This window comes from Octopus bimaculoides, chromosome 8 (assembly GCF_046866305.1).
Source record: "Octopus bimaculoides isolate indiv1 chromosome 8, ASM4686630v1, whole genome shotgun sequence".
NCBI lineage: Eukaryota > Metazoa > Mollusca > Cephalopoda > Octopoda > Octopodidae > Octopus > Octopus bimaculoides.
Genome location: NC_142935.1, coordinates 31,510,296 through 31,538,295, shown reverse-complemented (window position 1 = coordinate 31,538,295; position 28,000 = coordinate 31,510,296). Strand labels below are relative to the sequence as shown.

Genomic DNA, 28,000 nt, shown 5'->3' with positions numbered 1-28,000 from the left:
TTTTAATATAAAGCTTATACTTTTATTGAAAGCTGGAAAGAGGACACACCCAGGTAATATTTATATGTATGGTCATACAGACTTCAACTCGACTGGTGTCGGTCACACCAGCAAGATTTATATTATTTAATACAACTGACAAAAAAAGAGTTCAATGAACTTGCTGTGAGGATTGGAAAACCCAGTGTTTCAAAATCCTTTTGAAAGGAAAAGCTGAAAGAAGAGAAATTAATGAGAGACACTAGTGTTTTATATCTTCTTTCGCCCTGGCTCATGTTTACCATCATCATTTGCCTCTCTCTCCCAACTGGGGTAGCCTTGTATCGCCTCTACAGCAAGGCACTCACCTCTATCCTTCTATTATACTTGAACCGCTCATCAACTGGCACAGAGCCACCTCCTACAACACTGCTCCCCATCCAAGTTGAAGAATCTTTGTCTTGCAAGCTATTTGGTTACCTCACTGGTGCTGGTGCCGCATAAAAAGTGCCCAGTATATTTTGTAAAGTGGTTGGCATGGGGAAGGGTATCCAGCTGTAGAAACCATGCCAAAGCAGGCAATAGCAGAAAAATGATTAAAGACACACAAATTAAGAATGGTCACATAAAGATGTTATTGTGCTGCTGATAACAAAGATACGGAAGGTGGTGGTGGTGTCCGTAGTAGTGATGATGGCTCGCCTGCTTTTGTCTGTGGTCCATAGTAAATCTTAATTGCTGAGCAAAAGAAAAAATAGGCTAAAATAAAGTGCACCTGACTTAATTAATGAGAAACCAAGATTAATCACGATCATACATGATTAAACATTCAGTCTAGAGTTAATCATAAACTTGTATGCAATATCATTAACTTTTGCTTGTGTTTCAACTGACTGTTTTGAAAACTGTCAGCTAAAAAAAAAACATTTTCGTATCCTTTGAAGCAGTTTTAAACAACAAATTGCAGCAGATGTTGCCCTTCCTAACACCAACAACTTTACAGAGTGGACTGGGTATGTTTCGTGTGGCACCATCACCAGTTATTTTCATGGGGTACCAGCACTGACAGGGTCACCACATTCCTTACCAGATAAAAACCTCTCATCTGGAGGGGTGAGTTGTATTGAGTGGGTGTGGCCTTGTGCCAGTTGAGAGATTTGAGGTACGATATATAATATAACTATTATATTCATATCTGGAAAGTTTGTCGCAAACATTTTTGTCGCTGGAAAATTCGTCTCAGGATTTTGGGTCAGAGCAAAGTTCACTGCATAGGAGATTTTGCCACAACACAAATTTTTTTTTTTTCTACTCTAGGCACAAGGCCTGAAATTTTGCGGGAGAGAGCCAGTCGATTAGATTGCTACTAGTAGGTAACTGGTACTTAATTTATTGACCCCGAAAAGATGAAAGGCAAAGTTGACCTTAGTGGAATTTGAACTCAGAACATAGCGACGGGTGAAATACCGCTAAGCATTTTGCCCGGCGTGCTAACATTTCTTATTTCTTTATTGCCCACAGGGGGCTAAACATAGAGGGGACAAACAAGGACAGACAAAGGGATTAAGTTGATTACATCGACCCCAGTGTGTAACTGGTACTTAATTTATTGACCCTGAAAGGATGAAAAGCAAAGTCGACCTCGGCGGAATTTGAACTCAGAACGTAACAGCAGACGAAATACTGCTAAGTATTTCACCCAGTGTGCTAACGTTTCTGCCAGCTCGCCACCTTTGTCGCAAGACAATTTTGCCGCATGACAAAAGGTGAATTGCTCACTTTGGCATATAATTGTTTCAACCAATATGGTGGAGTAAAGCAATTTCTTAACTCATTTCAAATTTCTTTATTCGTTCTGCAAAATTTTTTTGTGTGGTAAAAATTTTAAATGAGTTAAGAAATTACTTTACCCCTTGAAACAATTATATGCCAAGAGAGGAATTCATCTTTTGCTTTGTGGCAAAATTTCCTATGCAGCAAACTTTCCTCTGGCCCCAAATCCCGAGGCAAATTTTCCTGCGGTAAAAACATTTGTGGCAAACTTTCCTACAACCCATTGTATTATATCTCAATGGAGACATCAGCCAGATGATTTCTGTTTGCAGACCAGACCAGGTTCAGAAGTAAGGGTTGTGAGGAGAAACTGATATAGTGAAATTTTCTCATTTGCTTCTCCATTATGATTGGCTTAGCTGTATCATGTGACCTGGAAAACAAAAAAATGGAAAACGGGAATAGAAGAAGGAGATGTCGAATTACTGTGATTAGGACAAGTTTTGAAGACTATTTTATGAAACAAATGTCATGTTTAAATGGCAGCATAAAATAATTTATTAAATGAAGAGTTGGATGGGGTGGGGATTAAAAGAAGAGTAAAATGGCCTCATCATATTTAAAAACCTTATTTATTAAGTCAAGGAAATGTGGTTTTATCAACGCTACATAATGTCATCTGATCAGTTGACTTGATGCTGAATCTGTATAGAATTCTGTTTCAATATTCTTCTTACATTCTTCATATTAGTAAGATGTGTTGTAATATTGATTTCAAATTTTGGCGCAAAGCCAGCTATTTCAGGGGAGGGGTGGTAAGTCAATATTCAGCTGGTTCTTATTTTAAGATGAAAGGCAAAATCCACCTTGGTGGAATTTGAACTCAGAACACAAAGATGGACGAAATGCAACTAAGCATTTTGCTGCCTTGAGTTTACCAAAACATATTACAAAGGATTTTCTGTCCATTTTACCAGACGAGTATGGGTTTTGGCAAATAGAAATTTCATAAAGGCCCGTTTTGCCACTAACCTTTACCCGTGGTTCAGCTCAGGGATTTTTTATTCCACATGTCTTTGGAGATGCTAACCTAGCAGATGATTCGTTGAAAGGGAACGACAATAAACTTCAATGTTTCTAGTTTAAAGCTTTTTAATGTGAAGCATAAGATATAAACATTCATTCACAGACAACGACAATAATCCCAAGGTGCCATGCAGTGGGACTGAACCTGAGAATTACGTGGTTGGGAAGCAAACTTCTTACCACACAGCCATGCTAGATAGATTGACAGAAACACACACACACACACACACACACACACACATACACATGTAACTATGTGTGTGTGTGTGTGTGTGTGTCTGTGCTTTTCCCATCACCACTTGACAACTGATGTTGGTTTGTTTATGTCCTCTAATTTAGTAGTTCAGATTTAAAAAAAAAAAATGGGTAAAAATGTACTGAGGTTGATTTGTTTCCAGTGACTGAAACAAGTTAAAGACAAAGGATAAAAGAAATGAAGATGGCAAAAACAGGCGCCTAAGGAAGCCACTGGGTTGATATAATTAATTAAAACACTTTAATGATAGTGCTCCAGTCTGGTCACAGTCTAATGACTGACATCAGCCAAAGCTGGCTTCTGCTGCTACATCTTTCCAAATAATAAAATACTTCACATCTCTCAACCTTTTGATGACCTGTTATTATCCTGTTTGAAAACCACCCAGCTTCATTCATGGCTGGTTGCAGTCTTTGCCTGCCCCTTCCACACCCCAACTGCTCCTGCTAAGTCCCATTTGCTCACAAAAATAATTAAGGGGTTGTTGCTGTCATGTTGAGTGATCCTTCCTATGCAGGAAGCCCTCTGACATTTTCTTTGTTCACATCACCTGAATCTGTCCTTTATTCAACAAAAGAAATTTGGTGGTAAGAAGTTTGCTTCTCAACCGCATGTTTCTGGGTTCAGTCCCACTGCATGGTACTTTGGGCAAGTGTCTTTTATTATAGCCATGGGCTGACTGAAGCCTTGTGAGCGGAATTGGGATCTAGTCTTTCTCATTCGCAAAATGAGCCCCTTTTAATTTTACTCAGATTGCTTTCAATTTTGGTGTATCGATGCAACTCTGAATATTGATTTCGATCAACGAATTACTTTATCTCGTAAATTAAAGAATCTGATGTTATCTGAAATTAAAGTTGGGGAATTTGGGTAATTTAGTGACAGAGGGCAGTGGCTAGCACCATTTTTGCTAAAGATAAGAATTAAAATACATCAAACGCCACACAATTGCTATCTTAACAACTGACAAAGGGAAGTAAGTTCCCAGCATGCATAGATTGCGATTTCGGATTTTGATGGAGACCATTTTAATCCTCATCAGCAGCTCTTAACACCTCAACTACCTCTGTCAGTCTTATGAAAAAAAAAAAACTGTTGTAAACATGTTCTGATTTTCAAAACAGTAAAAGTGTGATTTGACGGGCAAAATTTGTTTTCTTAACGAAACACTTTCAAACTTGGGACACTGGTAGAATGTGTCATATAAAACAACTTCTTTTAACCTTCTTAACAAAATTTTGTACATCGCAAGTTATTTCATGTTAAAGTTGTTGTATTTCTGTAATTTCAACCAATCACTGACGTCTATTCAGCTGAATACAGTTACTACTGTTTTCGAAACAGTAGCTTTTGACCGGTAAGAAAAATGTTATTCCCCTGACATATTTCATCCGGTTTAATCGTAATTTATACGCATATATTGTTTATATAATAAATTACGCTGTGCGTATCTGTGTGTGTATATTTTTCCCATAACCTTACTCATAACCCTAACCCTAACTCCAACCCTAACCCTAACTCTAAAACCCGAACCCTAAACTAGAGTTTGATTTGAAGAAGATTTGGCTGCTATTTCTAGGAAATGAAGCACTTGGTGGAGGTGCATTAATAATTCTGGTAGCTCCAATAACAAGTGCAGGCAATATTCAAGTATTTTGATGGCTTTTTCCCCTTTGTTTACGAACAGTCTAGTTAATCGGAAATGTCAGAACTAACGGGGATTAATACCATATACACCGTTACAGCACTTACTGTTTTCAACTGAATAGACGTCAGTGATTAGTTGAAATTATCGAAATAAGACAATTTTTAACATGAAATAACTTCGAATACAAAATTTATTATCTGTTCTATACCACAAAATATACAAGTATACGAAGTTTGAAAGTGTTTTGGTACCAAAAACACTACATAAAAAAATGTTGCCCATCAAATCACAAAGGTCCAAAGTGTAAGTACAGTGGAGGTGCGTGGGTTAGTGGTTAGGGTGTCAGCACCATGATCGTAAGATTGTGGTTTCGATTCCTGGACCGGGCAACGTGTTGTGTTCTTGAACAAAACACTTCAGTTCACGTTGCTCCAGTCCACTCAGCTGGCAAAAATGAGTAACGCTGCATTGGACTGGTGTCCCGTCCAGCTGGGGAACACATACGTCATTGAAACCAGGAAACTGGGCCAGTGAGCCTGGCTAGGCTTGAAAAGGGTGCATTTATTTTTTTATTTTTTAAAAATGTAAACAACAAATTAAAAAGGGTGGCTTATTAGCAATTAGAATGTAAAGGCAAAATTAATAGAGGTCACAAGAGTGACTGAAGGTCGCCACGTTTGCTAAAGATAAGAGTTAAAACAACTCAAAATCCACAAAAGCACTGATTTAATAACTGACAACGGGAGGTGTGTATATATATATATATATGGGAGAATGTACGAAAAAACAACAGACGAGGACAGGTGGTGTAAATAACAAAAGGATGTATTAGTATGACGCTCAGGAATACGGAAAGTCTTTGACGTTTCGAGCTACGCTCTTCAACAGAAAGAATACGGAGACAAGGAGAAAAACACGGAGAAAAAATATTGAATAGTGTTCAGTCAACGGTCAATCATAATAATGGCTAATAATGGCTGACCGGAAGTTAGAAATTCTTTTTCAGGAGAGCTAAGAAAAGGGGGAGATAACAAACGGTGATCGAAGAATGAGGGGCTGTGTGTGGGAGATAGAATGCTGGTGATCTTGACATATGTAGTGTGAAAATGGGGAGGGGAGAAAGGAGTTGGTCAGTTGTAGTGTGTGCTTGGTGTGATGCAAGGGTATTGGTGTGATGTGATGTGAGGGTGTTGGGAGGTGGGGAAGGCATGGGTTGGAGTGTGGGTTAGGCTGAGGGTGGGGTAGAGGTAGGGGTGGGTGGTGGGTGTAAGGAATTGGATGGGGTGGAGTGGGAAGGTAGAGTAGGAGTGTGTTGGGGTGTTGTGGGATGAGCTTATGAGGGGGTGTTGACGATGAAGGGGGAAGGGGAAGGTGGATGTAAGAGAGGGTGGGTATGGGAGGGGAGGGTGGGTATGGGAGGGGAGAGAAAGAGAGGAAGAGAGGAGAGAGTGTGGGTTTAAGAGAGGGAAGGTGGATGTGAGAGAGGGGAAGGTGGGTATGGGGGGAGAAAGAGAGGAAGAGAAAGAGAGTGAGAGAGAGGTAAAGAGAGAAGAGAGTGAGAGAGTAAGGGTGAGAGAGTAAGAGAGTAAGAGTGTAGAGAGTAAGAATGAGAGAGAGGGAAAGAGAGAAGAGAGTGAAAGTGAGAGAGTAAGGGTGAGAGAGTAAGAGTGTAGAGAGTAAGAGTGAGAGAGGAGGGAGTACGAGAGAAGAGAGTGAGAGAGAGTAAGAGAGAGGAGAGAAAGAGTAGGGGTGGTAGGAGGGAGGGTGGGGGAGAGAGGCAGGAGGAAGGGGTTAGATGAAGAGGGGAGGGGAGTTGAGCCCATGTGGCGCAAAGGAGCGAAGAGAGAAGATTAATTCCTGTTCACGGCGCAAACAGGAGTCCAGATGGCCCCTGTGCATGGACAATCCAAACACGGACAGGTGTTGCTGCAAGGAGTGGCCGGCAGAATGGAAGTGGCGTGACACCAGGGTGTCATTGCCAACGTTGATGTCTCGGAGGTGTTCCGCGAATCGGTCGGCCAGGCGGCGCCCCGTTTGTCCGATGTACAGAGAATGGCAGAAAGAGCAGGAGATACAATAGATGATGTTGGTAGAAGTGCAGGTGAAGGAGTCGGTGATGCGAAAGGGTCGGTGATGGGTGCTGGTGAGGAGGGTGGTGTTGGAGAGGTAAGGGCAAGTGTGGCAGCGTGGGAGGGAGCAAGGGAACGAGCCAGGTTGGGAGGTTGAGTTGGGGAATATAAATTAACAGAATGAGATAAAAAATTTATAAATGTTCTGAAATCTTTCACAGCCTTGGAATTTTTTTATCTCATTCTCTTAATTTTTTTATATATATGCCTGTTAATATATGACCTACATTGGAGTCCTCATTCGCATAATCACTGAACCGGGAGCTTAACTATAGTCTGTCCATAGCACTTACTCAGCATTGCATTACCTGACACCTTTGGGTCATCTTGACACCATCACCTCTCATAACCTATATGTAGAGAGAGTTCAGTAATGCACTTCAGTAATGTAACTACACACATGTGCTGTTGGTGATTTCTTTTCCTTCTTTGGACATTTCCCTTTTTCTCTTCCAACCAAGAGCTATGCTTGAAATGTCAAACTCTCTCTTTCACTGAATATCATGCTAATAAAACTAATCCATACCTCATGATGGCACTGTCTGATGCCTGTCCAAAGAATCTAACTCTAATAAACAAAAATTTCCTCTCTGAGCTTACTCTCACAGACTTTTTGTTTGCGTCTTGTGTTTTATAGCACCTACAAATAGAATGTGACACTTTTTGACTCCCAGTGGCAAAGAGCATGTCATACCTGTTCTTAATCTGCTCTTCAGATGAGTGTCGTGTTTAGTTTTTCCTAAACTGTCGCAAATGAAATTGGTAAAACCAGCTGAAATGGGTCTGTAATATTGAATGTTATAAATGACACACACACACATATATATAGGGTGCGGTGAATTAACTGTCGTCTAATTTACGCAAAAATGAAAATGTTCGCATTGGAGCTTCCTCCGACGCAAATGCCAAGCAGAACAGCATGTCGTTTCCAAATTTCTGGCTGAGTGAATTGCGTCACGGTGCTGTTTTTCTCACAGACGGTGCCCAACTGACCCTACCATACTATGTAGTCGAGAAAATCAAAAGCAAACAATGCGCATGCGCGAAATGAAAAAAATATAAAATGGTGAAAATTCAATCATCGTGCCCTGCATATTCACATATATAACTCTCAGTTATAACATTCCTAAAATTCTCCATCTAGGAGCGTGCATCGACAGCTCAACCAACACATCAAGTCAACCACGTATTTACAAACACCGAGAGCTCTCAAAAGTCATTTTGCGAGCGACTAACTTGAACTCTTTCAAGAAGACTAAAAAACGTACATATAGTCCTCCACCTTTTACATGTAAAAGTTAATAAACATGCATTCTACTAAAATGCGCTGACCAGTTAATCAAGTTGTTTTTATAACTCGACATAAAAACGAAGAGTATATATGGGTGTGTATGTACGTTTAGCGAATGCATTACAGCAAAGCTTAATCCTGCATTGCATATCGGGTGCAGCCGGTTGTAAACTTGTTCCTGATTCATAACACGTAGATATGACGCAGAACACGTTAATGATAAAATATCTAATATATCATCATCATCATCACCACCATCACAAGATGTTCACTTTGCCTTTTATCTTTCTGGGATCGATAAAATAAAGATCAATGGGATCTATTTTAAAACGGGGGCACCAGTATTTTCTTAACGAAACACTAACGAAACACTTTGAAACTTGGGACACTGGTAGAATGTGTCATATAAAACATCTTTTACTCTTAGTCTTCTTAACAAAAAAAGGAATTCGCAAGTTATTCCATGTCAAAGTTGTCGTATTTCTGTAATTTCAACCAATCACTGACGTCTATTCAGCTGAATAGAGTTACTGCTGGGCGGTCATAAAAATGTTATTCCCTGTGACATATTTCATCCGGTTTAATCGTAATTTATACGCATATATTGTTTATATAATAAATTACGCTGTGCGTATCTATGTGTGTAACAATTTTAGAGTTCGGATTCTAGAGTTAGGGTTAGGGTTAGGGTTACGGTTAACAGTCTAGTTAGGGTTAGGGGATTAATACGATATACACCGTTACAGCGCTAACTGTTTTCAACTGAATAGACGTCAGTGATTAGTAGAAATTATCGAAATAAGACAATTTTTTACATGAAATAAATTCTAATACAAAAATATTTTTCTGTTCTATAACACAAAATAGATAAGTATACGAAATTTGAAAGTCTTTCGGTACCAAAAACACTACATAAAACATAAATGAAAACTGGTGCCCCCGTTTTAAAATAGATCCGATCAATGAAACCTTGTAATCGATTTATCCCACCACTCAAAATTGCCGGCCACGTGCTATAAATTTAAAACAATTATTATTTAAATATTAATGACTTGTAGGCACAAGGTGGTATTTCGTTTTACTGGCTCCCGAGCCTCATTTTACGTTTATTCCAGGGTTCCAATGCAATATCTTAATTAATTGCGACACGAGGAACGTAATATTTTTTTTACAGCATACCATATGTGAGTCAAGGATCTAATTGGTAGTGTTTGATATTCCACGTCCCACCAGAGGGTCGAATGGTACCTTAGTTCAGCGTTTTTCAAACTGTGGGTACCGACCCTTTCAGTGGGTCGCCAGATAAATAAAATAGGTCGTGACAAAAAAGTTTGAAAAACGCTACCCTAGTTCATATCACATCCTACATACCACACAATCTACTTATGGTCAAATAAAAAATTTGGCTATTTTTTAACCCTAACCCTAACCATGTGGTTGGTAAGCAAGCTACTTACCACACAGGTGAAATCAGAATACAAACGAAAAAGGATATTAAAATATCAATAGAAAGTATAAATGAAAGCAATTGGAGTATACCAGCTTTCAGAAAACCCATAGAAAAAAGAAAAAAAACGACTCGCTGGTGGAGCCGGGCGGGACTCGCTAACATACCACCACGACCCACCGGCACGACCAACGTGCTAAATGTATTCATGAGTCCACACCAGGTTCTACTGCGTTAGCAGGGCTCTTTACACTATTTTGTTATTTTATATTATCATTGTTATATCCTGTTAGGGAAAAAAATTACTTTATAAGAAATTACGCAAAGCGATTGTCTGAATTTTATTTATTAGTAACTGTGTCAAAATAGATTTTATTTTCTGCTTCTTTTTTTCTTTTGAAAAGAGTATTTTGGATCTCATGCAACCTGTTGTGTTAAGGACTACGAAATCTTAATCTAGGTTTGTGTGTGGATACGTGTGCGAGTGTACAAATATCTATCTATCTATCCGCCTGTCTGTCTGTTTGTCTATGTATGTATGTATGGCTGTCTATGTATCTATATCTGTGTGCGTGCATGGAGATAAGGCTTTCCTATAAGTAGGTTATCTCCCTTGGCTAGGCGGCGCTCCATGTAGATAATTAAACTTCCGGAGGCTAACTCACGCCATTGTTATTGTTTTATGTCTTATCATGGATATAAAGCAGCTTGATGATTCAGCTATCGAAGTACTTACTGTACCTGAGTTAAAAAAATATTTAAGATTATATGGACAGTATGTTACTGGAAGAAAGGTGGACTTGACTGAAAGGTTGAAAGGAATAAAAATTCTGTCAATGAAGAATGTCAACAAAGTAAATTCATCGGACGATACTTCAGACAGGAATAAGCAGAAGCTTATATCTCCTCTCGGTGAAGTATTGCCTGATCTAAAGATCTTTGTAAGTTGCCGATTTTCACAGATAATGACATAATTACCTCGTGCTACGGATGAAAGCAAAGCAACAGTTAAGGAGTGGCATATTTTACCACGACAGACACGTACACAGCATCGAATACCACGATGTGAGTGAAAGCTGCTTTCACTGTATTGTCCGGTGTCTGGTAATCCCTTCGATACCGACATCAAACCAAAAAAAGAATCCTGACCACAGAGTGTGGGTAATTATGTCAAATGTCACTGGCAATGTGCATTCAGCTGATTGCAACTGTTAAAGCAAGTCACTGAGCATGCGTACATGTCATACGGGAGAGTTCCAATCAGGGGTGGATAACACCTTATAGGAAAGTCCGGCACTGTCATGCTATTAGCTGTCAGAAGTGAAAGTGCTCACTGCTAGTGAAGTATCTGTCTGTCTGCCTGCCTGTTGCTGGCCTGTCGATTCTTTGGCTACTGACAGCTAATACCATGACTGGCCGGAGCGAGCTATATGTCTGTCTGTCTGTCTCTCTATCTATCTATCTATTACTCGAAAGTTATTGGAACAAATTTGACACCTATATCCATGCGTTTGAAAACACAACACAGAGTATAAGGGTACTACTAAAGCAGAGTGGTCCCGATCAATCACTCGTCCACCTTATTAGAAAACACAAATTTAATATAAAAACATATTTCCTGAAATTGCAAATTATTTAAAATATAAAAATATAATTTTCAACAGAGAGAATTTATCAAAATAGAAAACAAATGAAGTTTGAAGTTTTAAAATAATAGGATCGACCACTCACAACTAGCTAGCGCGGACGCGCGACTGCGCGTTCGGGACCACTCTGCTTTAGTAGTACCCTTATACTCTGTGTTGTGTTTTCAAACGCATGGATATAGGTGTCAAATTTGTTGCAATAACTTTCGAGTAATAGATAGATAGAGAGAGAGAGAGAGAGACAGACAGATAGCTCGCTCCGGCCAGTCATGGTATTAGCTGTCAGTAGCCAAAGAATCGACAGGCAGACAGACAGATACTTCACTAGCAGTGAGCACTTTCACTTCTGACAGCTAATAGCATGACAGTGCCTATACGTGTATATTAATGTTATAATAAATATATGAATACATATGTGTATGCGTATGTCTATGTGAGTGTGCATGTCAGAGTGTGTGTGTGTATTGAAGTGACATGTTCGCGTATGTGTGTGCGTATACGTGTATATATATGTACGTGTGTGTGTGTGTGTATGTGTATACGTGCAAGACTTGGCACACTAATGAAAAGGCGATGACGGGTTGAGTGGGGGGAAAGAGCCACAGCAGTTTGATTGGCCACCACACAATCTATAAAGTGAACGCACGTTGCTTTCGTGGTTAGTGACAGACAGCAGAGTGGTCGTTAAGCTGTTTCCAGTCCATTTAAAAAAAGAGATATATATATCTTACATACATATAATTACAAATAGAAAAAGAAATCATGGTAAATCTCGGTGAAATTTTCCCTAACTTTACTGCTGACACTACTGACGGTGCTATGGTTTTCCACGAATATGTTGGAAATTCGTAAGTTTGATATAAGCGATATTTTTCTTCTTTAAATGTATTCTATTTGGAATTCTTGTTATAAACCTTGGGGCTTCTGTAATAGCCAAGAAACGCTTTTGTCTTTTAAGAGTAAAGTGTTTTAAACTAAATGGAGATGACACTGACTTCCTCTTAATTGTTCTGAAGGGTGGTCAGGTAATTGAAAAGATTATTATTGTCATTTGTGAATAACAACTTTAAAATTACTGGCCCTGTAGATCCCCCCCCCCCCTGTTCAATAATAGATTTGTTGGTTTTCTTTTTAAGTGATGTTATTCACTGAACACTGAACAGAAATGTACGTCCTTCATTTATTATAAAACTTATTTCCACATCAATTTCATTTTACTATATTTCTGTTGCTATAAGTTATTATTTTTAAGTGCGGTACCTTAATTGCTACGTATTTAGTAAAATAACGAAGTGTTTATTAAAATAACCTGTCATTAATTATTTGGAGGATAAATTAACATTGAAGTTTGATAGATTTTTATTTAGATCACTTCAAAAAAACGAGTTTGCATCATAGCACCAAGGACGGTGTTGGACGGGTTAATTGTATTCCGATATTTCACTTGCAAAACCAAAAAAGAAAGCTTAAATCTCCGAAACTAAAAGGAATAAATTTCCTTTCATTCTATTATTTTATTCACATCTCAGATGATTTATAATTAATAAATATTATGGGTGCATGCCCTCGCCCCTACTCAATTAACGAGGGGGAAACTTTTTATATAAAGTGTTCAACCTAGTTGCAAGTGGCAGCCGGTGGTTTGTGGACCAGAATGAACGACTTTTCGTCTCATTGTTTGCTAATTTAGTAATTCTGGTGTTATACGTCATTTACTTATAATATTTCTCAGTAATATTCTCAACTTCAGTCACGGGTCGTGTGAAATTAAAAATTAACGATGTTTCCTTTATGAAATTTACAGAAATACGTTATGGTTCCCTCGTTTTTGAGAAATAAAAAAGAAAATTATTTTGTCTCTTGTGGTTTATATATGTGTGTGAAATGTCGAAGTTTAAAAATTCACTATATTCTATCTCACACGCCAACAACGAGTCCTTGTGTGTCTGCTGGACCAGCTAGGAATAGCAACCAAATCACATCTTTCTGTCCACTTTGCAGGATGTTACAGTGGCCTACGTGCTTAAGTGAGTTTGTGTGTGTGTATAGCTGGGTAAAGACGGACTATATGTAATCTGAACCTTTCTCCCCCTTATTTATTAATTTTTTTTACGGAATCCCACGTTTTACGCTATGGAGATTCCGATTCTGAAAAAAAATTGTTTGAAAAATTTCAATCCCCCACCAAGCAGGCTATTTACATGCTAGAAATAATAGCCAAATCTCACAAAACTAGGGTTAGGGTCAGGATTACGGTTAGGGTTTGAGTTAGGGTCAGGTTTACCCTGTGGATCTATATAAAAACCGGGGGGAGGGGGATAGAAATTTTGAAATTGAGATTTTTGAAAAAATTTTTCAGAATCGTAATGTCCATAGCCTAAAACATGGGATTCCGTAAAAAAAATTAATAAATAAGGGGAGTCTCTCGTTTTTCCCTCTCAGTTTATATTAATATAATAATCTCACAATTATATACAATCTTAGGATCAGACAAACAACGCTAGAGGGAATCTCAACATGGATTTTAATTTGCTAAAAATAGCAGCCAAATCTCAAATTACATTGTATTATCGGTTAATTTTTTTTAATTTCGTTTTCGGTTAATATTGTAAACATTAATCGTATTATCTCCAAAAGATAAAATAAAAAAGAAAGAGGGATACTTAAATAAACATAGTCCTAGATACATACCTATACGTAAACGATGGTCATCATTGGAATGCGTTTAGCTCGGAGGTGTTTCCTCTGTCAAAGATTGTTCTGGTGCCAAACAACAACATCAGACTAAATACGTATGTGTCTCTCTTGAATCACTATAGTGCAGCGAATCATTCTGACAAATACTAAATTAATAATACTCTGTATTGTTTCGCAAGGCCTGAAATATTGCGGGAGAGTGTTGGTACTCCAGTACTTGATTCGAACTTTATTTTATCGACCATGGAAGGATGAAAGATAAAGTTTGAACTTTGGCGGGATTTGAACTCAGAACGTAAAAATATGGAAATGCTTCAGGGCAATTTCGTTCCACGAGAAGACCGACAACATAGTTTGCTTTCATATCTTTTCTCCTTTATGCCGCCGTGGTTTTTGAATGTTCGATTTTAATTCTATGGAACCTGGCAGTTTTTTTCCCCCTTTTCAGACCCCTGAATGGAGAAATACTGCTTTAGAGTTGCACAAACACCCAGTATGGATAATCACAATTAATTCTATTGAAGGCAGAAGGTCTGAAATTTTGGTGGGGAGGTGTATAGGCGGAGGCATGGATGTGTGGTAAGAAGCATGCACATGGTTCCAGGTTCAGTCCCACTGCGGCGTGCCACCTTGGGCAAATGTCTTCTACTATAACCTCTGGCCAATCAAAGCCTTGTGGGTGGATTTGGTAGACGAAAACCGAAAAAAGCCCGTCGTGTATGTCTGTGATTGTCCCCCTTCACTGTTTGACAACCGTTGATGGTGTGTTTACGTCCCTATAACTTAGCTGTTGGCCAAGAGACCGATACAATGAGTTTTTTTTTTAAATAAGTACTGGGGTTGATTCGTTCGACTAAAATTCTTGATTACGGTGCTCCCCCCCCCCCCCCCCGAATGACTGCAACAACACATATCAAGTGAAAGGGTTTTTTTTTAATTACTGAAAAGGTCATTAAGAAAAATGAAGAATTGACTTTATTATTCAATACTTTAAATTTTTTTAATAGTTATGAAATTTTTGTTGTAGAATAAGGTGCAGGCATGGTTATGTGGTGAGAAGTTTGTCTCCTAATCACATAGCACTTTGATAAATATCTTCTAGCGTAGCCCTGGGCTGGCCAACAGGTTTGGAAGTGAATTTTGTTGGCAGAAACTGAAAAAGCCCATTGTGTGTGTGTGTATAATACTGGTGTCTCCTTGCCATCACGTGACAGTTGTGAGTCTTACCACCATGCAAGCAGTGTTTGTGTCCAGTTTTGCATGGAAAAACGTCTGACATTGGATAAATATTACCTTGCTTGGAAATGTGTGGAGGATGGCGACAAGAAGGGCATCTGACATAGAAAATCTGCCTCAACAAATTCCATCTGACCAATGCAAGCATGGAAAAATGGGTGTTTAGCAACAATGGTAATGATATCTTCCACACTATGGATTTAATATGTTCTATATTGGTGATGTTTGTGGAAATTCAAACCAACACCTAGTCGAGCTTCTATATAGAACCTCTTCATTTCATCTTGCTTATTACTTGTTCATTTTATTGGCTTTTGTCACTTGGTGTGTTTGTTGGTTGGGGGTCTGTGGTGGTGCTGAGTGGTTGGGGTGTGGTGGTGGTGCGTGATTGGAGTTTGGTGGTGGTGATTGGTTGAGCTGATGAATGAAAATAAGTTTTTTGGGTTGCATGAAGTAACTGAACAACGTCACTGAACATTTTAACAGAGGATTTTATTGACAGCAGTAATTACATCTTGGGAGAGAGGTACTGATATGGCAACATGTGATTGGTCCAACAATGACTGGAAACAGTAGTGCTGTATTCTTGGTGACAGAGATTCCTGTCCTCTGTCTTGTCATCCTGGGTCATCTTGCTCTAGCAAGACTGGAGAAACATTGCGCAGCTGCCTCAACATTCTGCAATTACTGCCAAAAGCAGCCTTTTTTAAGACAAGAAAATTCTAGAAGATTGAATCACATGACTTTATGCTGATTAGTTGCTTAATTGACCAATCACGTGAAACCACTGTGGTTTGGTCGTGATGCATCACTGGTTACCTAGCAGTTCAGTTTCAAATAAACACTACAGTTTGTTCATTCTTTTGCCAGAAAGTGTCAATGTAGTAAATCTGGTAACAACAGAACAAAGTCCAGTTATATGCGATCAGTGAAGCTTTCTTTTTAGAGAAAAGTCAATAACCATTGTCAGTATTGGAGCCAGCAGGTCTTGACGGTGGGGATGGATTTACCCTTTTCCTATACAAGGGAGGCGGATCCCTAGCCTGGGAGATGAAGTGCTGTGACAAGTTCTCCGGTTCCAACCTTGATGCATCAACCGCAAACCCAAGTCTCGTTTACCGTAACGCAGAGGAGAGAAAAATAAATGAATACAGAAACTTGACCATACACTGTCAGCCTGCGCCGGTCACTGCTGAAACTTCAGGTGTTCTTGGACCCTGCGCTGCCAGTTTCCTCTGCAAAATTAGGATAATTTTGACCTGTCTGAGAAATAAGCCATGTGAGTTGGGTGGCTGCTGCAGCAAGTGCCACTGGCCATTCTTCATGGCAACACCATTGCAATCATGTCTGCAAGGCATGACTAAAAGCGCCATTTGGTCTGGGATGTACTCCCCACCCCCATCTATTGCTCAATTCCCCCCCCCCCTTGTTTTTCTGTTTCCTCGATGAGGTATTTATGGGTTTTCTTTTTCTTGATTATTTGATCTTTTATACTTTTAGCTGTTTTCCTTTCTTTTCTTCTTGTCAGAATATGTTATTGATAAAAAAAATCTTATTTAAAAAAAAAAAAAAAAATTGATAACCTAAAAATGTTAGACATGCACAATTATAGCCACTCCTTTGAATTCACCAGTCTATGAATAAAACCAGTTTTTTTTCTAAAAAAAAAAAAACAACAAAAGCTCAACACTGTACTCCTTTATCATTGTAAGGCTATAATTAATCTAAATAGTTTTGTATTTAAACTAAAAAATGTAGGAGCTTCTTATTTCCAATTTTTCAGATCATTTTTTATCTTCTTTGCGCTTTCCATTTCTTTTGTTCCAGTTTCATTGCAATGGTACATTCTATCGAAATTCTTTGTTCATTACATCTCGTGATAAGGCAACTTTACTTTTGGTGTTGTGATAATGGGCTTGTGCAAAAGTTTGGGTATTAGAAGGGTCTATCTATGTCTGTGGTTCCCAACTTGTGGTATCCAGACCCCTAGTGGTCCCCAAAGGTAGTACTGGGGGGTCCATGAATTAAATTCAGAATTTCATTATATATATATGAAATTTTGAGTTTAGTTATATACACACACACACATACATGTAGGCGCAGGGTGGCTGTGTGGTAAGTAGCTTGCTTACCAACCACATGGTTCTGGGTTCAGTCCCACTGCGGCATGCCACCTTGGGCAAGTGTCTTCTTACTAGAGTCTCAGGCCGACCAAAGCCTTGTGAGTGGATTTGGTAGATGGAAACTGAAAGAAGCCTGTCGTATATAAATGTGTGTCTGTGTTTGTACCCCCCCCCCCCTCATTGCTTGAGAACCAATGCTGGTGCGTTTATGTCCTTGTAACTTAGTGGTTTGGCAAAAGAGACTGGTAGAATAAGTACTAGTCTTACAAAGAATAAATCCTGGGGTTGATTTGCTCTACTAAAGGTGATGCTCCAGCATGGCCGCAGTCAGATGACTGAAACGAGTAAAAGAATACGGAAAGGGAAAAAGATGAAAATTTCTTTTTACCTGCATCCACATATTCTCTACAATGGATGTCATTATTTGTTAGATCTACAAAGTTCTGATACACAATCACTTCGTGAATGTACAATGCCATCATTTAGGTTAAGAACCCCTGGATTAGTTGAAGAAATAGACCCCCCCCCTCCCAGGACTTATTTTCAAGTCTGGTACTTATTCTGTTGGTCTCTTTGGCTGAACTGCTGAGTTATGGGGATGTAAACAAACCAACATAGGTTGTCAAGTGTCGAAGTTGAAAACACCTACACACACACATATATAACACTTCCCCACAGTTTTAATCTACCAAATTTACTTAACAAGACATTGGTCAATCTGGTGCTATAGTAAAAGACACTTGCTTGAGGTACTACTGCACGGTGGGACTGAACCCCAAAACCACAAGGTTGCAATGTGAACTTTACCACATAGTCATTACCCGTGTTTGCACAACCACGCCCATTTCTATGTGGCCATAGCTGTGTCTACAGGGCCATGCCTATCCACAGTAAAGACAACCGAAGGGTCTTATGTTTGTTTTCCTTTGGTACATCAATTGGGATTTGAAACCAGAATGCAGACTGAAGCACTGTAATTTTTTTGTCAGCCAAGCTGATTAAATATTTCTTTTTAGGAAGGTAAAGTTCAAAGATTATATTTTGTCCTTCAGAAATAAAAAAAAACAGAAAGCTATTATCTAATCCACAATATGACCTTCACTCACCACTTTCAAATGACATTCTTCTCTGACTTGTCCTTTCTCTCAACCTAAATTAAATTTTATCACTGGTTGCGTGCTTGGTCATAATCATATAGGCACTCCTGGAGTGGCTGTGTAGGTACGAAGCTTGCTTCCCAACCACATGGTTCTCGGTTCAGTCCCACCTGTGTGGCACTTTGGGCAAGTGTACTCTATTATAACCTTCGATCAACCAAATCCTTGAGTGGATTTAGTGGAAGGAAACTGAAAGAAGCCCAGTGTGTGTGTGTATAATATATATATATATATATGTATAAATGTTTGTGTGTCTGTGTTTGTCCCTCCACCATTGCTTCACAGCTGATGTTGTTGTGTTTACGTTCCCCATAACTTAGCAGTTCGGCAAAAGACAACAATAGAATAAGTAGTAGGCTTACAAAGAATAAGTCCTGGGGTTGATTTGTTTGACTAAAGGCAGTGCTTCAGCATGGCCTCAGTCAAAAGACTGAAACAAAAGAATAAAATTGTCATTTTTTTTTTTTCTTTAAAGTTTTTTGGGCTAAATAACTCTGTATATGATTAGACATTGAAACCGAGAGGGTTCACGTGATATTCAAAGATTGTTAAGATAAATCTAAATGTAGTTTCTATGTTCTTTTGTCGTGATTTCTCATTCACAGGTCCCTCTAACAAGTAGCATATTTTTCTGTTACCTGAAATATTTTGTGGTAAAAAAAAATACCACAAATTCCAACCATTGTTGTGTGTGTGTGATGTGTTACTGAATACTCATGGGTTGCATTGTTAAGAAGTTTTGGGTTCAATCCCACTAAACACCACCAAAAGGTTCCACTTCTACTCTAGCTCCACACTGACAAAGATGTGTGAGATTTTAGTTGATGGAAGCTTAAGGAGCCTGGGTGTGTTTGTGAGTGTGTGTGTGTGTGTGTGTGTGTTTGTGAGCACTTGTGTGTGTTTCTGTTTGTGCTTCTCTGAAAATTGCAAACTACAAGCAAGTAATGTCATTTTTCTTTTCAACTAATTGTCCTTGAAGCAGTATGAAATTACGGTCCCCTTCACTTGAAGAACTGATAAGGGTTAACAACAAGAAGGGCTCCATGTCATGGTTTCTACAGCTGGATGCCCTTCCTAACACCAACCACTTTACAGTGTGTACTGGGTGCTTTTTACACAGCACCGATATGGGTGTGTTTATGTGGCACTGGTATGGAATGCTCAGCTGGAGAGGGATGCAGAGGACAAACCTGTATGCCCGGACAACCACACTTATTTAGCTTGTGTCTTTTCAACAAACCACCAGGAGTCCTGGCCCCTCTGTCACCCCCTCTGTGAGTCCCAACATCCATGGATCCTCTCTCACCACTTTGTCCTACATCTCTTGTCAAAACCATCCAGATAATGCCTGGACATTGCATGATAACGATGATAGGTCCCTCAAATAATCCACCACCACTATATATGACCGGAGTAGGTCATGTCTGGAATACATCTGGTTCGACTGTGTTAAAATATAATAATGCTAAAGAACAGAGTGAATCATAAGACAAAGCTGAAATACTGTTATCACCTGTTTACATACGTAATTATTGAAGTGGTTCAGCAATTACAGTGAAGTGTGTATAGATTTGTTGCTTTCTTTTTGCTAAGTGTTAGCTCTGACCTGTTTACTGTGACTGACCCAAGATTGTTATCTTAAATTGTAAAGTTGAAACAAGTGTTTTACAGACATTTAAAGATCTGTTGGCTGAAGAATCTAACAGAATGAGATTTATTTATTCCTGTTTAGTATGGGCATAGTATTTCCAACAGCTATTAAACGGTTGCTCCGTCGGTTTGACTGATGAGTGTTCTAGTTGCTGTTCAATGGAACCAGGATGGTTGTGAAATGAATGTGCAAGTGGCTGAGCGCTCCGTAGACGAGCATACCATTAACATAGTTTTCAGGGTCAATATAAAGACCTTCACCCGGGAACAAAAAAAAAAATTAAAAAAATAAACCAGCCTGTGTGATACAAACAAGTGTGTGGAAAATGAATGTGAAAAAAAATGTGAACTGACGACCCCTGGGATGTGGGGAGGGGACATTTAAAAAATTTTTTTTCATATTCATTTTCCACACACTTGTTTGTACCCCTCAGGCTGGTTTTTTTTTTTTTTTTGTTCCCTGGTGAAGGTCTTTATATTGACCATTTTCAGGAAGATTCAACATCACGCATAAAATATGACCAAGGCTGGCAGTTTGAAATACAATTTGTTTTCACCAACTGAGTGAATTGAAGCAACGTGAAGTAAAGTGCCTTGCTCAAGGACACAACATGCTTCTGGGAATCAAACTGACAACTTTACAATTGTGAACTGAATATGCAAACCACCAAGTCGCGTTCCTCTCTGCACCGTGTATTAGTCATGTTAAGTCATTGTTATGTGCGTCTGTGATATTTTTTGCAATATTTCTCATCCCCACCTTGTTTGGATATAGAAGACATTGTAAGCAAGAGACATAAAACTATTTTACTCAAGGCAAAATCACATCTGAATGAAAGCCTGCTGTATGAACCTAACAAAAGATTAGGCCTAGACCAGCAGTTCCCAACATTTTCACTACAAAGGACCCCCTTTGTTTAAATAAATTTTCCCTCACTGACTCCAGGATATTGAATGATCTGTCAGCTTAAGATGTTCACAACATCCCCAGTTACTACCGTAGCAGACCACCAGGGGTTCGCAGACCACAGGTTGGGAACCACTGGCCTAGCCTTTGGTAGTTCAGTAGGTCCGTATTACCATACTGCAAACAAGTATAACTGCTTTGCGGCAATGCAGTCCAGGTTCAATCCCACTGCACACCACATTGGACAAGGGTCTTGTGAGTGAATTTGGCATATGGAAACTGGGAGCCCATTGATGGAATCTCCACCAACTACATTGCCGAACTGGTGGAGGGATGTAAACGCCTGATGGCACTCAGTGCCAGGTTCTTGGTCCAGGGCTGTAGTTTCAGTCAAAGAGACAAGGTGTGGAGAAGCATGTTCAAGAAATGGCAACCGCACCTGTTCGCTGTCCAAGTAAACATTGGAGAAGTTGCAGCCACAGCACATGTCTATGCATCATTTATCCATGACATGCTCAGTCTTCCTTGCAGCGGTTGCTGATAGCAAATGGCCTGTTTGGTCAATGGGGTGTGACTCTACAAAAAGCAAAAGAGCAAATGCTCCATTCTGGTCGCCTATCATTTCTTAAAATATTCAAGACATTGTAGAGCAATGGTTCCCAAACTTTTTTCAGACTGCTGCCCTATTGGTTCTAAGGCCTCATTCCTAGTGCCTCCCACCATCACAGACAAACTATTTTCTGCAGCAAATTTTCACAAATAAATCTTAACCTAATTAACCCTTTAATTATTTTTTTTTTTTACATCCATTGCCCCATTTTGGTCACCCCATTTTTCTTCAATGCACCCCTCCATCTTTCCACTTCCCCCAGGAGGTGGGTAGTACTGCCCACTTTGGGAACCACTATTGTAGAGAACCAAGGGTTAAAAAATGTTGGCTCTTGGTGATGGGAGAGTTTAATATGGTGGAAACAATTAACATCCTCCAGTTTGTCAGGAAGTTTGTATTTGACATTTTCACCATCTGTCAGGTTATGTAATTTTAAACAGTTTTACTTTTAGAACAAAACTAATTATTATTTATTTTCCTCCTCCATTTCGAAGCTTTCAAGACCTGATTTTATTTGCTATGATGGCTGTTCACAAATATATATCAGTGTTGCTGATGTTTTAGCCCCAGGTCAGGCCTAACCAAGATATATGATGGAAAGACCTCCAACCATGACATCCCAATAAGTATATCTTGGTTTACATTATTGCATAGTCCTTTTTCTTATTTATTTATATAGTAGTGAGATTTGAGAGAAATTTGGCTATTATTGCTAGCAGGTCGAACCACCACACAGAGTATCTCTTTGGTTCATGCCATTCTGTATAAACCAATACAGACAGTTTAGTTGAAGAGCTTTCTGTGTTGATGGCTAAGAAGGCCTTACCACCATTCTTGAGAATGTCAGGTCAGTCAATGGAAGGCTTGTTCTGTTCTTGGATATATTTTAGCATTTTTTTCTTTCTTTCTTAATAACAGGACTGGAATACATTGGCATTTCGGTTTAATGTTAAATCTCATCTGACCTCATTGTCCAGCTAAGAAAATTTTTTATTTATTTTTAGGCAGAAGTGTGGTTGTGTTGTAAGAAGTTTGCTTCCCAGCCACCTGGTACCAGGTTCAGTCCCACTGAATGTTTCAACTGAAGGTTTTACATATTGGTTGAGATGATCCTTGACTAAATGTTTTGTAGTTTTAAGCTTTGCGTCTGTGCTGCTGAACCAAAACTTTCAAACCTGAATATTTCCATTCCTAAGATTTCTGAAGAATATCTGCAGGCATGACCATGTGGTTAATAAGTTCGCTTTCCAACCACACGGTTTTGAGTTCAGTCCCACTGTGTGACACCTTGGGCAAGTGTCCTGGACCGACCAAAGTCTTGTGAGTGAATTTGGTAGACAGAAATTGTGTGGAAGCCCTTCATTGTGTGTGTGTGTAAAAGTATCTTCTTCATCATTTAACATTTTCTATGCTGGCATGGGTTGGACGACTTGACAGGAACCAGCCTGGGGGCTTGCACCAGGTTCCATAGTCTGTTGAGGTTTGGTTTCTACAGTTGAATGCCCTTGCTAATGCCAACCACTTTACAGAATGTACTGGGTGCTTTTTACTTAGCATCATCACCAGTGCTTTTTTTTATGTGGCCCCTTGGTTTTAGGACTTCAATTAAAATATATATTATGTGTGTTTATATTTGTCCCTCCCCTTTGCTTGACAACCAGTGTTGGTTTGTTTATATCCCTGTAAATTAGCGCTTCAGCCAAAGAAGCTGATGGAATAAGTACCAGACTCAAAGAAACACAAGTGTTGGGGTCAGTTCATTTGACTAAACACCTCAAGGTAAGAACCCCAGCATGGCTGCAGTCCAATGACTGAAGCAAGTAAAAGATAAAGGAAAGGAAAGGGGGGGGGTCGTTGTAATCGACTTATTTCCACCCCCTAAATTGCAGGTGTTGTACCAAAATTTGAAATCTCAAGGCAGTTACCATGCCAATCAAAATGCCTAGCAGCATTTCATCCATCTTTACATTTATCATCATCATTTAATGTTTGTTTTCTATGCTGGCATGGGTTGGACGGTTTGACTGAAAACTGGTAATCTGGAGGGGCGGGGGGTGCACCAGGTTCCAATCTGATTTGGCAAGGTTTCTACGGCTGGATATTCTTTCTAATGCCAACCACTCCAAGAGTGTCATGGGTGCTTTTTACATGCCACCGACACGGGTGCTAGTTACGAAACCCCAGCATTAGCCACGACTACAATCTTCTCAAGCACCGTATATCGCCAAAGGTCTTGGTCACTTGTCACTGCTTCCGTGAGGCAGTGACATTCTGAGTTCAAATTCAGCTGTGGTCATTTTTGTCTTTCCTCCTTTTGGTGGTCAGTAAAATAAGTACCAGTCATGTACTGGTGTTGATCTAATTGACTTGTCTCCTTCTCCCAAAATTGTGGAGGCTTAGTGGTTAGGGTGTTGGACTCATGATTGTGGTTTCGATTCCTGGACTGGGCAACGCGTTGTTCTTGAGCAAAACACTTCATTCAACATTGCTTCAGTCCACTCAGCTGGAAAAAATGAGTAATCCTGCGAGTGACTGGCATCCCATCCAGGTGGGAATTTCTCTGCCACTAAAACTGAGAAACTGGCCCTTATGAGCCTGACATGGCTTGAGATGGAAACATTTCTTCTTTATTTCTCCTCCAAAACTTGCTGGTCTTGTGCCAAAACTCGAAACCAATATTTATTTGTCTTCATCATCATCATCATTCTACATTGTCACCTTTTCTTTTCAGGTGGTGTATCTTATTCTCTCATCCTGCTGACTATACTCCTGTATGTACCACTGAACTGACTCAGGCTTGCCAGCTTGTACCGGAATTTACCAAGAGAAATGTCAAACTTTGTGCTTTGTCTTGTGATGATGTTGAAAGCCACAAAGGATGGATTGGGGTTGGTTTTTAAAATTCTTTAAAGTTTTGACCTGCCATATTCTATTTTAGGGTCAGTAAAATTCCCGAGATACACGGACGAGCTCTCTCCGGCGGACTTTGTCCCTCATCATCACTGCCATGTCTTGTGTCTCCCAGAGACCGGTGTCTGTCCTTAGGGCATCAACATATGTCATCCTTGGTCTCCCTCTTCTAGTGTGTCTGTGTAGGGGCTCCCACAGGCGCACTCAGTGCAGTATCAACTCCGAATGACAGTGATATGTGCAGCTAACTTCAGTCTCCTCTGTATTATCTTCACGCTAACTTTTGGGAGGCTCCCGTACAGCTCTGAGTTATTCATCCTCAGTCTATACTGATTAACGTTCAGAGCCATCCTCAGCATTCTCGCATAGCACCAGTCCACCATGTGGGTGAGTTTCTTGGTCAGTGTCCAAGTCTCAAAACCTGTACAACAGCACAGACTCCACTGCAGCATCAAAGAGACCTGCCATATTTAGCCCCTTAATATCGAAACTGACCCTATCCTGCCTAAATATTACCTAACTTGTACTTAGGGTAGAATTCACCTGGTATGAGTTGAGCTGGCTCTGACCAAGTTCACCACGTCTCTTATGAATGCTGACCACATACATTGGTCATCTGCAGTCAAGGCTTGTTTTTGTTTTAATGACGACACAAATTCGCAAGACTGATAAACAACACATTTTCTTTTACTTCTCTGGGTGCTGGATGTTTGAGAGTTCTGGTTATTTGGGAACCAAATAAGAGGAAGTTTACTGCATGTACACATGTTAACTTACCATGAGTATCACAATACTGTTTTATGTGAAATCTAAAGTTTTACTAGCTTATTCCTTTATCTTTTAAATTTAATTTTATATCCCTCTTTTATTTAAATTTCAAAGGATATCAAAAGCTATGGGAATCTGAGTGAGTTTCCCTATCCTATTATTTCGGACAAAACTCGCTGCATTGCCACCAGGTTAAAAATGATTGACCCTGATGAAAAGGACATTGCTGGGATGCCCCTAACTGCTCGAGCTGTGAGTATTTTCTGTTATCGTTTGTCGTTTAACTATAACTTTCTTACTATAGGCAAAAAGGCCTGAAATTTAGGAGAAGGGGATAGTTGCTTACATTGACCCAGTGCGTAACTGGTACTTAATTTACCGACTCCGAAAGGATGAAAGGTGAAGTCGTCCTCGGCGGAATTTGAACTCAGAACGTAGCGGCAGACGAAATACCGCAGAGTGCTAACGATTCTGCCAGCTCGCTGCCTTGGTTTGTCATTTGTGTGTCTTCTTCAATGAAACTGGTTGCAATTCAAAGGGGAGTAATCCACCCGATTAACTGCGCATACACGGTGTAATAAGTAAGGGAGAGAACTCGTAGACTTCGAGGCTCGCCGACTGGTTTTTACATTGAAGTTTTTTCTTGAAATAAACTGTACATTTAATAATTAAATGATTAATTAAGTTAATAATTAAATCCATTTAATAATTAAATATTCTTTAAAATCTTGCAGGTTTTCATCGTTGGTCCTGATAAGAAATTGAAACTCTCTATACTCTATCCAGCTACAACTGGAAGAAATTTTAAGTAAGTAAATTGCGTTTTCCTTATTAATTATTAATCACATAAGATTCGGTGTCTTGCTCCTAATCATTTAACGTTTGTTTTCCATGCTGACATGGGTTGAAATGTTCAGCAGGAGTCGTGTACCAGAGAACTGCTCCAATATCTGCTTCAGCATGGTGTCTATAGCTGAATGCCCTTCCCAACACTGACCACTTTGCACAGTGTACTGGGTGGCTTTTATGTGACACCAGCTCCATTCATGTCACCAAGTAATTCACTGATTACGCCCCCCCCCCCCCTCCCATTTCAACCGACGGAATGTAGTATGAAGGGAGGTGGCTATTTAACAATACATCATGACACACACACACACATGATGAGCTTCTTTCAGTTTCCGTCTACCAAATCCATTCACTAGGTTTTGGATGGCCTGAAGCTATAGTAGAAGACACTTGTCTAAGGTGCTGTGCTGTGGGATTGAACCTAGGAGCACATGACTGAGAAGCAAGTTTCTTAACCATGCGGCCATGTCTTTACTTTTCTTTCATGTCTTTGAAAAGAAATTAATATTTTGCAAATAAGTTAGTGGTAGAGAGATGTCTGACTCTATTTTTTTGTAACTCCTATGGAAAAGCAAAATGGTTGGAAATTTTTCCATGTAAACAACCTGATCTTTTGTCCTGTCTTAGTTCAAATTTTTCATAAAATTTTAAATATTTGAAACCTTTTGGTTTTCTTTTCCTAGTGAGATCCTTCGTGTGGTGGATTCTCTTCAACTGACTGCTGAGCACAAAGTTGCTACACCCGTGAACTGGAAAGTAAGTATAGATATTACGTTTTTTTTTTTTTTAATGCTGTTTAATTGTTGTCTTATCATCTAACATCCATTTTCGATGCTGGCATGGGTTGGATGGTTTGACAGGAGCTGGCAAGCCGAAGAGCTGTGCCTGGCTCTAATTGTCTGTTTTGGCATGGTTTCTACAGCTAGATACCTTTAATAGCAACCACTGTATAAAATATACTGGGTGTTTTTTATGTGGTACCAGCACCAATGTTGTTTAATGTGGCAGACCATTAAATGTTCTTAAAGTAAATGGATATGAGATGTTATGGCACAGCTGTTCTGGTGCTGCCAGAACCTGGTGCAGTTTTCCAACTTTTTAGTTCTGGTCAAACCATCCAATCAATTTCAGCATGTAAAACGGATGTTAAATGATGATGATGATAATCTTTGGCAGAATTTAATCTCAGATGACTAAATATTACAATGCATTCACATTATTCCATCAAATGCGTTGCTTCACATCCTTTTGAATTAATCCTGCATTTTTTTGGAGCGTTGAGATTTTGATGTGGTCATTGATTTTTAGAATGACCATATTGGGTAGGTGTGACAGGTCAGATCCGACCAGTTTGAATATAAAACGAATGAAATATTTTGGCCAGATACAGCTGGTTCGAATGCTAAAGAATTAAGACATTCTCTAGTTTTCTTCTGTAATTGTTAATGTGTGGCAGTTTGATTTGTTGAAAATTCTTCATTATTTTAACATTTTGGCACTGCTAAGTTTGAGTAGGGCTAAGAGAAAAATAAAATGGTTTTTAATATATTCCATTTCTCTGCTTTTAGCCTGGTGAGAAGTGCATGGTTGTACCTTCTGTGCGTGAAGACGAAGAAGCAAAGTTGTTCCCGACCGGTGTGGAGAAGATTTCAGTTCCATCCAAGAAATGTTACTTGCGAATGACAGCTTGTCCAAAGTTAAACACTTGAATTAAGTTCCAAAACAATCACGTGACATTTTTAATCTTGTCTAACAAAAATATAAACTTTGTTCCTTTTTGTAAAGTAATTTCAAAATAGTTAAAATAAAAAATCATGGGGAAAAAACCCAAAATACAT

At 39.3% G+C, this 28,000-nt stretch overlaps 1 protein-coding gene and 1 long non-coding RNA gene across 4 annotated transcripts; one reads left to right on the top strand and one right to left on the bottom strand.

Moving 5' to 3' along the window:
• LOC149134346 (uncharacterized) lies at positions 1-14,664 on the bottom strand. 3 transcript variants are annotated; one of them, XR_016242842.1, is made up of 2 exons: positions 13,947-14,664; positions 1-2,185 (listed from the first exon to the last, which is right to left on the bottom strand). It is a non-coding gene; the product is annotated as an uncharacterized LOC149134346 (long non-coding RNA). The 3 variants fall into 3 exon arrangements; XR_016242843.1 differs by lacking the exon at positions 13,947-14,664 and adding an exon at positions 11,341-11,565; XR_016242841.1 differs by lacking the exon at positions 13,947-14,664 and adding an exon at positions 10,588-10,868 and having other exon boundaries at positions 2,012-2,185.
• LOC106882799 (peroxiredoxin-6) lies at positions 11,917-27,999 on the top strand. Its single transcript, XM_014933582.3, has 6 exons — positions 11,917-12,103; positions 24,367-24,523; positions 25,428-25,565; positions 26,048-26,121; positions 26,846-26,918; positions 27,731-27,999. Exons 1-6 carry the CDS (start codon positions 12,018-12,020, stop codon positions 27,869-27,871), a joined length of 669 nt encoding a protein of 222 aa, XP_014789068.1. The 5' UTR covers positions 11,917-12,017; the 3' UTR covers positions 27,872-27,999.
• Position 28,000: the final 1 nt, after the last annotated feature.